Genomic DNA, 13,126 nt, shown 5'->3' with positions numbered 1-13,126 from the left:
TCCTTCTTATCACCCTTGCTTCCTGTACTTAAAGACGTAGTTTGCCTGTTTGTACTGAATTGAATCTCTCAAGAATAATTGGGAAATGGGGATGGAGCACATAAGTGATTTAAAAATAGATGAATGAATCAACTGAATACGCAAACTTCTCATAAGCTCTCTGGGTCTCTTTCCTCATCTGTAAAGTGAGAAACTTGCTCTTGATTCTAAAATTGTATGATTTTAAATGTGGCTTGCTTTATTTTATACTGACTTCTGATTTCAGCAGACAGAATCTTCTCTTTAGTGCCATCTTGTGGCCAATGTGACAAAATCCAGTGAAAAGAAATTTTAAAAATTGTTCAGAATGCATTTTATCTTACCAAAAAGGAAGAGAGAAAGGAAAGAAGGAGCTCTCTAATAAAAAGATTTTTTTAAAGAGCATGTTTCTTATAACTTTTCTAACAAATCGTAACAATTAAAGCCACCTACTTTATGTTCTTTTTTTCTTGTAGCTCAGATTCTGGAACTTCAGAGGCTAGTCTTTCACCTCCTTCTTCCCCACCAAGCCGGCCCCGTAATGAACTGAATGTTTTTAATCGTCTTACTGTTTCTCAGGGAAACACATCAGTTCAGCAGGATAAGTAAGTCATTATGGAAAAGAGCCCCAATTATTTATATAATATTCTGAACCTGTCAATACAGTCTGTAGCAAACATGTAGTCATCTTTGTGTAGGTGATGGAGCCTGACTTGTGAACTCTTGCCGTATTTATCCCATGGCATCTTTCCAATGGGAAAGGAGCCATGCAGCCAAAATTAGAGAAAATTATTTTCCTGCTGAACATTATTCCCTGTTGTAGATTTGTATTGCTATTCCTTCAGCACTTGTCTTGCCTTTTCTTTTACAAGTAAATTAGAACTGAAAAATCTTTGAGACCACTTGATCTTTAAATTTTTGGAGATTCTTTAGCTTCTATGAGCCCACAAAAGCCTCTAATTTAGATAGCCTGAGTTGGAAAGAGGCAAATTACTTTACTTCTGGGGGATATAACAGTTTACAAAGGCCATTGTTACATGTGCAACATGTTATTGTCATCTGATTGTTCTAGACAAGTTCACCACAAAATTTCAGTAATTGTGTTCTTGGAATAAAAAAATCACCTTTACGGATGGAGAGAGTAGGACTGGGAGCGGGGTGGAGAAGTTGAAGGGATGTAGAAAATGTAATTGTCATCAAATTTGAAATGACAAAATATCCACACATTGAGCCAGAATCTCTCTTGCAAGAATGCTGTACTAACAATACTGCCATAAGGTATTTATTAACTCTGACTTGTCTGCTTGGACTTGGAATGATAATGATTTTTCTGCTATTACCACCCTGTATGTATCAATAATCTCTAAAATTTATAGGATGCCATTTAAGATCTGTCTGGCATGTTTAGATCATTTTAAATGGCTCTATAAACTTAGAGAATCATGCCATAATTTTTAGAGAATTATAAATATGCTTAATTTATGGATAATTCTTTTATTTATGGATCCTTCATTAGATTTTAATATGATTTAATTAGTGGAAGATATGTTCTTTAAATTGATATAGGTAGGTAAATATTTTCCTGTGTTATTAAACAAAATACTCTTTAACATTGTAAGTTATTTCTGTCATTAATTGAGAAAAGTTGAACATTAGGAATAGTTTTGGGAAGTCAAGTTTCACTAGGTATATGAAGAGTTGCTAAATTTGTGCCTACCTTGCTTTCACAGTCAAAACATTTTCTGCCAATCTTTTGATAATCCTGACAACCTAATCACAGTTCCATATTTTTTACTGAAATACTTTATGAGCTACCAATAATTTGACTCTGTTGTCATCTCTATAAACTAAAATGTAGAATAACTGACTACTCTACACTTTCAAAAACTTGCCTACCTCCTTACATTACTTTCTGTGGGGCTGCTTTTTGAGACTACCATATCCCACTAGCAAGATGCAGATCCCGCACGTTGTTTCTAGTTACATTCTATGCCAACACTCACCATATCCTCATTCTCCTCAAGCCTGTTGTACAGTCTAAATAGATTTTCATAATAACCAGGCTCACTGCAGTCTTGGAGGCCTCAAGGTAGGGCTAACGAGAGTGACTTGTCTATTTTAAAAGCCCACTAAAGTACCCCAGCTATTATTAAGATGCTCCCTAGTCATAAGAACTCAGTGTTTTTGAAATAAGCTAAAACCAAAGGTTGTTAAATTTTGAGTGACTTGCTTTCTATGCAAAAACACAATCTATTTGTGTAACTTCAACATTAGCGTCTGTATCTAAAGTAATCATTATCAAGATGAATGAAATTGATGAACTGTTATTGAAATGGGAAAATTTTTCCAGGACTAGCCAAATTAATGGAGCAAACCTTCAAGTGCTGTATCTCATGTACTTGATATTTTTCTTCTCCAAGGCCTAAATTTTAGAAGTGAGGATAGATTTTGTATATCAGTATTAGAAAATTTTAGTCCCCAAAGTCTTGCTAGAAGACATAAATATCAAACTCTTTACGTGACTTAGCTATACCTTAAATATGCTAATATCCAGTGCAAATAGAAAATCAGGGCACTATGAAGGAAATGTTTGCTATATATCTGTTATTCATGCTGTTGATTTTGAGTCCAAAGTCAGTGTCCTTACCTGTTGACATCTGTATTCTTTCTCTCATAATGCTAACTCTTTCACTATAGGTCTGATGAAAGTGACTCCTCTCTGTCGGAGGTACACAGGTACTTTCTTTCCTGCCTTTCCTACATTCTGGAATTTCATTGATGTTCTGAAATGCCTTCCTAGAAATTCTAAGCAAGTCTGTTTTTTGTTGCATGCATCACTTGTTGTAAATCATATAAATGCACTAATATTTCTAAACATGATAATTTTAATACATTTTTGTTATCATACCTTTTAGATAAAGTAGTGGGTTTTTTTTTGTATAATAGTTTAAAAATTGTGATACCTGTTTTCTGTCTGTAATCTAAATCTTTTCTTTAAAAGAAATCAAGTTTTGTGAATATTGATGTCAAGAAGGTTTCTTATTCTCAATGATAAGCATTTCTAATGCCTCAAAGTGTGTGAGGTAGATAAGGTATTTTTTCTTGTTGGTTTAGCAATTTTAAGTAAAAAGATTATATGATTAAAAATAAAAGTATGCTAGAGAAAAAAAGGATACTGTTGTACCAAAAATTAAAAAGAATAAGAAATAAACACTACGGAAGCATTTTTAAAAATGAATATTTTTAAGAATAGGTGCAGCTTTAAAAATAACTGGTATTTTTTTTCTCATGTTATGGATTTTTCTGGGGGTCCTTAACTTCTCTTTCCCTTTCTCTCTGTCTCATTCCCTTTCACCATTATCATTTTATGTCCTCCCTCTTTGCACTTGTTTTCCGTGTTTTACGGCCATTTTGCTGATCATCAGCAGATCCTCCAGAAGGTAGGCAGGGGAAGGGAGAGGAAATTAATTTCATTTCCAGTATCGAAAGACCTTACAGGTTTGCATGGGATAAAAATAAGTGTTTATTTATTTTTTTCTCCTTCAGATCAAGTCTGTTGTACAAATTTGCCATATTTAACCTTAAACTCTTTTAAAGTTGATTTTATATTTCAAAATGTGAATAGATTAATTTGAATAGAGAAATAAATACCATGGCTGTATGTTTCTAATATCTATAAGTTTCAGTTATCTTTGGTAGTTTATATAAAATATTAATCCTAATATTCTGAATATTTAAGAACATTTTAAAGTATCTAATTAATAAAACACTATGTTTAATATTGAGATTCTTTTTTCTCAAAAGACTGAATAACCAATGACATAAAAATACATAAGAATCAAAAAAAGACATCCTGATCTCCAGGAAATAACTGTGCAATACATAAGTCATAATATTTACTGAGTATTTTATGATAGTATAACCTTTGATATGACAGAATTGTGTTGGATGTTACATTTAATATTAATGTAACATAAGGGAAACATTTAATAGATTATTAGGATAAAGCTTGTAATCTGAAGGAAATAAACCTTTGGAGACACAGTATTACCTATCTGAGGGTACAGTTTAGTTTTTTCTTAAGATTTGTCATTAAATACACATTGAAAATAGCTCTTAGGCTGTTAACATGAATTGTTTTCTTACAACCAGCTTTTTGACCTATACATACATATATATTCTCTGTTTGAGAATTAACAGAGCAACCTATTCTTTAAAATCATACCTTTTCAATATTTGAAGCCATATTTTTAAATTTGATGGCTTCAGTTTGTATCTGTGAACCTTAAGGCATCAAAATTTCAAAATGGCAGATTCAGACTTTTGAATGGGTCTTGCTCCAGTTTCAGTTTTAATCTGGTTAAATTGTTAGATTATAAATTACTGAGCATCAGTTTCAGTAATCTCAAATTGACACATGTATGCAAATCATGGCATCAGATTTCATAATCATATATCCAAAGATAATAATTCCTTGTGTCGTTTGTAGGGATAAGAAACTCCTATCACTTTTGTGATCATTATAACCAGACCCTAAAAACAAATGTTTTTTCTCCCCAACTCTAAATTTGCCTCCTTTAAATTTCCATTCGTTAGTCTTCATCAGCCCTTTTTTCCCTTACCAGAATTAATTTTACGTATCTTTTTGTTTATATATGACAGCTCTTCAAATATTCAGCGCTTTTAAATTATGCTATTGTATCCTCTCTCCAGTAAATGTTATTTTATCAGCTCAATAGTTTCATCATCTGTTCCTTATGTAATATAGTCTACAGATCCTTCATTCTGCTTCTACTGTTTATTATAAAGGCTTCAATTTTTCAATGTTCTTCTTAAAATGGGACATCTAAAACTACACCTCATTCCATATATGGCCTACATAGAATGCAGTAAGTCTATCGCTGTCTTTCTCCTGAAATATTTATTTCTATTAAACAAATCATTGATAGTGAGTAGGCATATAAAATAAATGAATTTTGTTTCAGTGATTTTGTTCAGGCAATATAATGTCCAGCTCCTTAATATATCCCTTTAATAAGTATGCCACTTCTCCCTAGGGCTAGGGAAAGATTGACTAGATACTAAAGATCTTCCAGATCAGCTGTGACCTTGACTCGTTAGGTGTGACTCTTCAACTACCTGTGGAAATACTTTACTCTGACAGTTCCATACTTATTCACACTGTCCACAAGTCAACATATATTGTGAATAGACATTCCCTTAAATTGGTATCTATTAACCATACAAAAAACTTTCCCCATGGGATTGATGAGCCCATGTTATCTTTTGTTGGTGAGCATTTATTTTTAAGTGGATAGTGATTTGCTTAATGTATTCCTCTGTGAGACTCAACAAGAAGTTGAGTTTCTGAATTCCACATTTTTCCTGCTTTTTGGAAGATCAGGTCTACATGTTTTGTCCCTTTTTTTGATCTTTGTGATTTCTTAGGGTACTGACAAGGATTTTGCCTACACAATGGTGTATACTTTCAAAATCCTGTGATATAATGATTTAAAAACAGAAATACCTGAATTTATTGAATAAATCGCCATTGTCAGCTCTAACTTATCTTGGGTTTACGTTTCTTAATCATTTCTGCCCTCTTGCATCTCGAAGATTCTTCTCTTTCATTAAGAAGATGGAAACAAAACAGTTTTCCTTTATACCTGTATTTATCCTAATATTATGCCATTTGTCTTACATAATGGGCATAATTCAGCATAATTTGAAACATATAATGCTTTGAGCGAAGGTACGTTTGACTGTTTGTCATGCCTTAATTCATTATCATCTTTAGCCTCCCCAACACCATTATTTTAATTCAGACCCTATCTTAAACTCCTTTGGGAGAGGGACAATGTTTTGATAATCTTTATATTTCCATAGGACATAGCCCAGTGCCATAAAGCAGAAACTACAGAAATATCAAATTTATGAGAAAGCTCCCTAAAGAGGGTCATTGTTTTTAATTTTTAATTTTTAATTTTTGCAGGTACATAGTAGATATATATTTATGGGGTATATGAGACATTTGGGTACAGGCATACAATGCACAATAATCATATCGTGAAGAATGGGGTAGCTATCCCCTCAAGCAATTATCCTTTGTGTTACAGAAAATCCAATTACACTCTTTAAGTAGTTTTAAAATGTACAATTATTATCAACTATAGTCACCCTGTGGGCTATCAAATAGTAAGTCTTACTTACTCTTTCTATTATTTTTGTACCCATTAAACATCCCCACCTCTCCCAAACCCCACTACCCTACCCAGCTTCTGGTAACCATCCTTCTACTCTCTATATCCATGAGTTCAATTGTTTGATTTTTAGATCCTATAAATAAGTGAGAATATCCAATGATATCCTCTTTCTGTGCCTGTCTTATTTTACTTAACCTAATGGTCTCCAGTTCTATCTATGTTGTTGCAAATGATATGATCTCATTCTTTTTTTATGGTTGAATAGTACTCCATTGTGTGTATGTACCACATTTTCTTTATCCATTCACTGTTAAGTTCTCATTCTTTTAAAATTTTCTTTGAGATTGTCAGTTTTTTCTTTAAGTTTTTGATATTTTTGACCCATTGTCCCTTTAGAATTTCTGTTCATTCAATTATTCCTATCTTCAATTTTTGTCTGAAATCTGCTTTCTTAGTATTTTAGGTGGCATGTAAGTTACACTTTCTTCAGCATGTTCCTTTACACCCCAGCTTGACATAGAATTATGTTTTCCTGTTATTTGACATTTCTGCTTCTTCCTTATTTGTCAGAATTCGGTACACTCAAATAATTCCCAAATGTGGTTTCATCAAACCTTGGAGAGATGAAATTGTTAATAAGAAAATCTAGATGTACTATAGTCTTTGCTCTTTGCAGAATGTAGCTGTTAGCAGATGCCTGATTAGTTGATATACTCCATCACTATTACTATTTCACAATTTGTCCTTTTGCTTAAAAGACAGCAGTCTGGATTTTATTACTACTTACTTATAAAGACTTCTTAAAGTTAGGGGAAAAAAAACAAAACTAGTCTCATGATATAGTCTCATGATATTTAAGTGAGTCTTGGTTTGTTTGTTTTTTCCCCACCTTAGGGGCATAATCAACCCATTTCCAGCTTCAAAAGGAATCAGAGCTTTTCCACTTCAGTGTATTCACATAGCTGAAGGACATACAAAAGCTGTGCTCTGTGTGGATTCTACTGATGATCTCCTCTTCACTGGATCGAAAGGTGCCAGTAGTTATCTAATGTAGATATTTAATAGCTTTAAAAAAAGTTACATTTTTAACATGCTCTAGAAAGCTATTTAAGACCAGAAAGAATCTGATAATCTGGTTCAACTCCTGAATGTAAAACATATAAAATTATTGCATAGTTGAGCAAGTAAAACCTCTGTTGAAGTTTTGTAAATACACTGGTGACAGAATACATCTCTCTGCGGTATTTGGGCATGTACTGCATGTAGGGTCCTGAATTTTGAAATGCAGATTATATAAAAATCTGTAAAAGGCTATTTAAATGTACAATATGGGAAAGAGAATAAGATGCGTAGCAACCACTATTTCTGCAACACTTGCTACATATCAGGGGCTATGCTAGGCAGTATGCTAATACTAATATATCTCACTTAATTCTCACAACAATCTGAATGAGATACATATTGCATCCTCATTTTGTAGACAAAGAAACTCAGGCTTCAAGTGAATAAATACTTTTCTCAGGTAAATTTAGCTAGTAAGTGGAAGAACCAGGATTAGAAACCTAGGTATACCCTTCTCCAATCCTGCACTCTTAACCCCTTTGGTACAATTGCAAGTAACTGGAAACCAGCTATAAATGCTTTGAAGAATTCTAGACTAAGAGTTTTGGGATTCTGGAAAAGGAAGGAATTATGCACAGCTGTGAGAAACAAGGAAGGCTTTGACAAGGAGTCATTTAGGATGTACCTTATAGGATGGTTTGGATATTGACAGGAATGAATAATCAAGATTACAGAATAACATAAGCAGAGACATGAAGATCAAAGTGGAGCATGTTTGGAAACTAATTCTACTTGGGTTGAAAAATGGAATATGTATAAGAGAAGTACTGGTCATTGAGGCTAGAAAGGTGAAAAGCAAGCATATACAGGAATTCAGGGAGCTCATAAAAGTTTTTAGCATTTAGGGATAGTCCAAGATTCACTTTAATCAGCGAATATTTATTTCTCATTGTCTATGAGGGAAGTATAAGATCCCAGCTAGAACTTATGAATTTTAGGTAAAAGAAATTCCCTAATTAAAAGAAAAATGTTCTTTGAAAATACTGTATTTTTCTAATGATTCAAATTAAATGTATCTCTCCAGTATAACTAGATATTCAACACATCAGAAAAAGAACAAGAATAGTTTTGTGATTATGTTTTTGGGTCAAAAATAAAATTTATATAGTCATTGACCCTTGGGGGGAAAAATGTGTGTATATTTACTAGTGTAGAGAGTATGTTGTGAGGAGGTGGGAATATGATCAGAGAAGAATGTTTTGAAGAGGCTGACCTGAGACTGCCACTCTAAATTCAGGGGCAATTTGAAGCAAGACTCTTTTGTTATGACCGTTTCAAAATTTTTCATAAATATTTTTTCAATACCACATGATACATACAACAGACATCCCAGACTTTTATCTGATCCTTTATACATACCTAGTCTTTGAGCCTGTTGCAGAGGGTCAAGGATGACATTAGGATCCTTGTTATATGTTAATTACTATTTTCATTTCCTTCCCATAGAAGAGAAATTGTTTAAATAATTTTTATTATTAATAGAACCTAAAGTAGTTCATATTAACAGTGTTTTTTATTATTATTATTATTTGTTTGTTTTAGATCGTACTTGTAAAGTATGGAATCTGGTGACTGGGCAGGAAATAATGTCACTAGGGGGTCATCCCAACAATGTCGTGTCTGTAAAATATTGTAATTATACCAGTTTGGTCTTCACTGTATCAACATCTTATATTAAGGTGTGGGATATCAGAGATTCAGCAAAGTGCATTCGGACACTGACGTAAGTAACTTGAAGACAAATAGCATAAAGGAGGAATATCTCTTCTTTTTTTTTTACAAAATAAAAGAGAGGACTATAAATGCATTTTAACTTTTGTATACCTGTTCACTTCCTAGAGGATATTAAAAGTGTTCACAATGAAAAGCACAGATAAAATAAGAGGGGGAAAAATTTGACAAATGAAGTATAAGAGCCTGGTATTAAACAGAAAGGGATAAGCCATATTTGATCAGTGACTAAGTATACATTTCATGTTTTCTCCCTCCCAAATATAAGGTATTACATTTTAATGCTATTTCTTATTTGATAGAGTTCAATGTTTTATATTACTTGCTTCAAATAACTACCATTCCTTGGGAAATGGCTGAAATCACCATGGTAGGCAGTGAAGAAGTGCTTATAACCTTTAATTAACAGAGATTGAAAAGCTGAGAGTGTTTTTTAAGGACTGAGACTGCTTTGGTGTGAGTGCAAATTTCATAACTCTAGGTGGTGTTGGATAATTGGAGGATGAATTTGTTTTTTCTGTGCTTATTATCGTATTTGTCTTTAGAAGTGTAGAACAAGTGATTCTTTTTGCTGTAATATTGATGAATTATTTTAATAATCAAAATTGATGTAAACTTGGTAATCATTTAAATGAGAGAAGAGAGCATAAGAAAGGTTAATTTTTACTAATTTGTAGAGATAGTAGAGACTATTTTTAAGTGCTGTTTTATAATTTGAGAACATTATTCTTTGTACTGAATACAAGTCTTGAAAATCTTGTAGAAAAATATTACTATTATATCGTATATTAGGATATAACATGTCTTATGGTAGAAATTTACCAATTCAGTTGAATCACTAAAGTCAAATTTGAAAAGACTGATTATGGCTTAATATTTTAGAATTTAGCTAAAAAAAAGTTTCAAAATTTAAAAAAAATTTCACCTAGAATTTATCTGAAGAAACAGGCATATGCTATGTTTAATGCTTTAGATACTCCATCTATGATTCGGTTAAAGTAAATGAAAACTGCAAATAATTCAAAAGGTCTCCATTGTCTTTAATCCAGAAAGGCAATTCTTATACACAAAAGAGTATTGGTAAGCCTGGCCCTCGGGTGGGGGAGGGTGGTGCTGCTGGAAGCTGTAGGAAAATAAATTAGTTTTGTGGCAACGTATTATTTGTTGATTTTTTTTTTTTTTTTTGAGATGGAGTTTTGCTCTGTCATCCAAGGTGGAGTGCAGTGGTGCATTCTTGGCTCACTGCCACCCTCACCTCCCAGGTTCAGCCTCCCGAGTAGCTGGGACTACAGGCATGCACCACCATCCCCAGCTAATTTTTTGTATTTTTATTATAGACGGGGTTTCACCATGTTGGCCAGGCTGGTCTCAAACTCCTGACCTTGGGTGATCCACCTGCGTTGGCCTCCAAGTGCTTGAATTACAGGCGTGAGCCACTACACCCAGCCATTTGTTGATTTTTTTTATGTTTAACATAAAAAAAAAAATCTCATCTTTTCTGAAAGATGTTTTAGTCCTTCCTAACTCAGGGCCTGGAATTACTAGTATACCAAGTAAGAATTTTAAACCATGTAATCTTATTTTATTCATTCATCTCTTCACTTGCCAAATATTTATTTATATGTGCCAACTCTGTGTTAGGTGCTGTGCTAGGTACTATGCGTACAGTGACAAAAGGACACTGTTCTTGTTGTTGTCTACAGCCAGTTTCCCGGGAATTCAAGGAATTCTAAGCCAAACCCAAGTCCAGGAATGTGACTTTTTTGCTTTGTTTGTATCTCTTAAGGTCTTCAGGTCAAGTTACTCTTGGAGATGCTTGTTCTGCAAGTACCAGTCGAACAGTAGCTATTCCTTCTGGAGAGAACCAGATCAATCAAATTGCCCTAAACCCAACTGGCACCTTCCTCTATGCTGCTTCCGGAAATGCTGTCAGGATGTGGGATCTTAAAAGGTAGATATTTTTAAGAAAACATACCTCTTGCCTATGGCAAATACAACTTCAGATATTAATAACATTAGTGCATGTGAAGTCCAATTTTTATGACCCCAGAATTTAATGTAAAATCATAGGCTTTTTTATTCAGCATATACCTCTAAATGTCTCTTGTGTCCTTATTAACAAACTGACAATTTTCTTTTTTTAATCTCCATTGCTTGGAAAATAAGTATATGGGGGAAAAATAAAATTAAAACATTGCAATTTCTTAATATTTGCCTGCAAGTCATATTGTATACTAGAAGGAGGCTAAGATTCTCATCCTAGTTTTACCAGTACTCTTGATAGAGTTATTTTTGCAACATCACTTAAATATCTTATATCTTAAATGTTTTCATTGATAAAATTAAATTAACAACTTGAGCATAAAGTCCTCACAGAATTTTTGTGAATATAAAATAAAATATATGTAAACTATGAAGTATTAAGAAGATAAAATAGTTAAAAAGAAAAAAAGATAAATTAAAATTTAAGGCATTACATCTTTCATTCGATTTTTATTTCCTATGAAGTGTGAGTTTTTTTCCTTTAGTTGAGTGTTTATGTTAGCTTGTTTTCTAGTTCTTAAAATTTTGACAGCAAAATTTTACATTGACTTATTAGTTAACATTGACTTATTAGTTAACAAATATTTATTCAACCCAAATATGTCAGGCATTGCACCAACAGTGTGGTGATATAGAGCAAGACAAATGTGGCTGGTTGTGAACTCCTGGGCTCAAATGTTTCTGACACCTAAGCCTCCCAAAGCGCTGGGGTTACAGGCAGGAGCCTCTGTGCCCAGCCTTGATCTACCTTCTTAGAGCTCATCTTATAATGGAGGATAAAGGCCATTAAACAGGCTATTACAGGATTCTTAGGAACATTTTTGATTCAGGTAACATGGGGTGCCTCTCATCCAGAAGGGATTTGCCAATGGTAAATCAAATGGATGTTTTTTTGAAAAACTTTGAGAAAAACTAGTGTTATAATTTATAACATTTAAGGCATGTTACAGTATGACTGACAAAGTATAATAAACATAATTTGTAGATAAATAGATAAGAGAAAAACCATGGTCCTAAATACTATATTATAAATAAAATGTAGAAAATTGAAAACAGTACTTTTTTAAGAAAATGAGAAATGAGGTGAGGACTTGGCTTATTCTTGAAGATACTGAATTTGACTCATAGTAAGAGCACCATGGTAGAAATAGTGAAAATCATGACACAAGGCAGAAAAGATACCAGCTTTTCAAAATCTTTGCACTGTTTAATTTGCTGGTTGATTTCAGTAAGATATTACTAATTAAATGTAGATCTTAACAAAGGAACTAAAAGAATATTTTTCAAGAAACTCTAATATCTTAAAAGCTAGATACATGTCTTTATTCCAGCAGCTTGATTTGAGGTAGGACTATGAAACAAAGGTTCATTCTTACCCTCTGACAACTGACGTTACCCAGTTTTCTACCAGCCACATAGCTGGTCATTTTCATATCTTTATAATAATTGATGAAATTATTTTGACCACTTATTTTCTGATGTACACATCCACACATATATGTGTGTACATAGATATATGTATGTATATATGTGCATGTATGTGCATATATGATGTACATGCACTTACGTGTATTTGTGAAAATGTGTGTGTAATAAAATAATTTTACTTTCTCAGTATTGTTACTGATTTTGTAATTACATCAGTGATATCATCATTTTATTTGAAATTCAAATTGGACCTAATCGGTCCTATTCAGACATTTAGCAGATTAATGTTTAGGTGGATTTAGGTTGGAGTTAAAATTAATCATTTTTTAGACTTCTGCTGCCTTTTTGCTTGCCTAAATGACGTTAGTCAGCTTTAGAATAACTGATTTATGACTCTCCCATTTGCATCATAGATTATAATAGTTTTGACTAATTTGAACAGAGTTTTGTAGATGTGGAGCTAAAATGAAAAAAGCTGGTGATGCTGTATGTTTATTGCGGCACTATTCACAATAGCAAAGACTTGGAATCAACCCAAATGTCCATCAGTGACAGACTGGATTAAGAAAATGTGGCACATA

At 33.0% G+C, this 13,126-nt stretch overlaps 1 protein-coding gene across 1 annotated transcript in view; it reads left to right on the top strand.

The window, feature by feature from the left end:
- Positions 1-13,126, top strand: part of KIF21A (kinesin family member 21A) — a 79,889-nt gene that overhangs the window by 48,950 nt on the left and 17,813 nt on the right. The window contains exons 27-32 of the mRNA XM_011927549.1: positions 495-623; positions 2,716-2,754; positions 3,444-3,458; positions 7,116-7,252; positions 8,886-9,066; positions 10,861-11,025. Of these exons, the coding sequence (XP_011782939.1) occupies positions 495-623; positions 2,716-2,754; positions 3,444-3,458; positions 7,116-7,252; positions 8,886-9,066; positions 10,861-11,025 (666 nt within the window). The remainder of the gene's footprint in view (positions 1-494; positions 624-2,715; positions 2,755-3,443; positions 3,459-7,115; positions 7,253-8,885; positions 9,067-10,860; positions 11,026-13,126) is intronic.

This window comes from Colobus angolensis, unplaced genomic scaffold (assembly GCF_000951035.1).
Source record: "Colobus angolensis palliatus isolate OR3802 unplaced genomic scaffold, Cang.pa_1.0 Scaffold726, whole genome shotgun sequence".
Lineage (NCBI taxonomy): Eukaryota > Metazoa > Chordata > Mammalia > Primates > Cercopithecidae > Colobus > Colobus angolensis.
The sequence above is the reverse complement of the archived record's forward strand: the minus strand, read 5'-3'. Positions and strand labels throughout refer to the sequence as shown.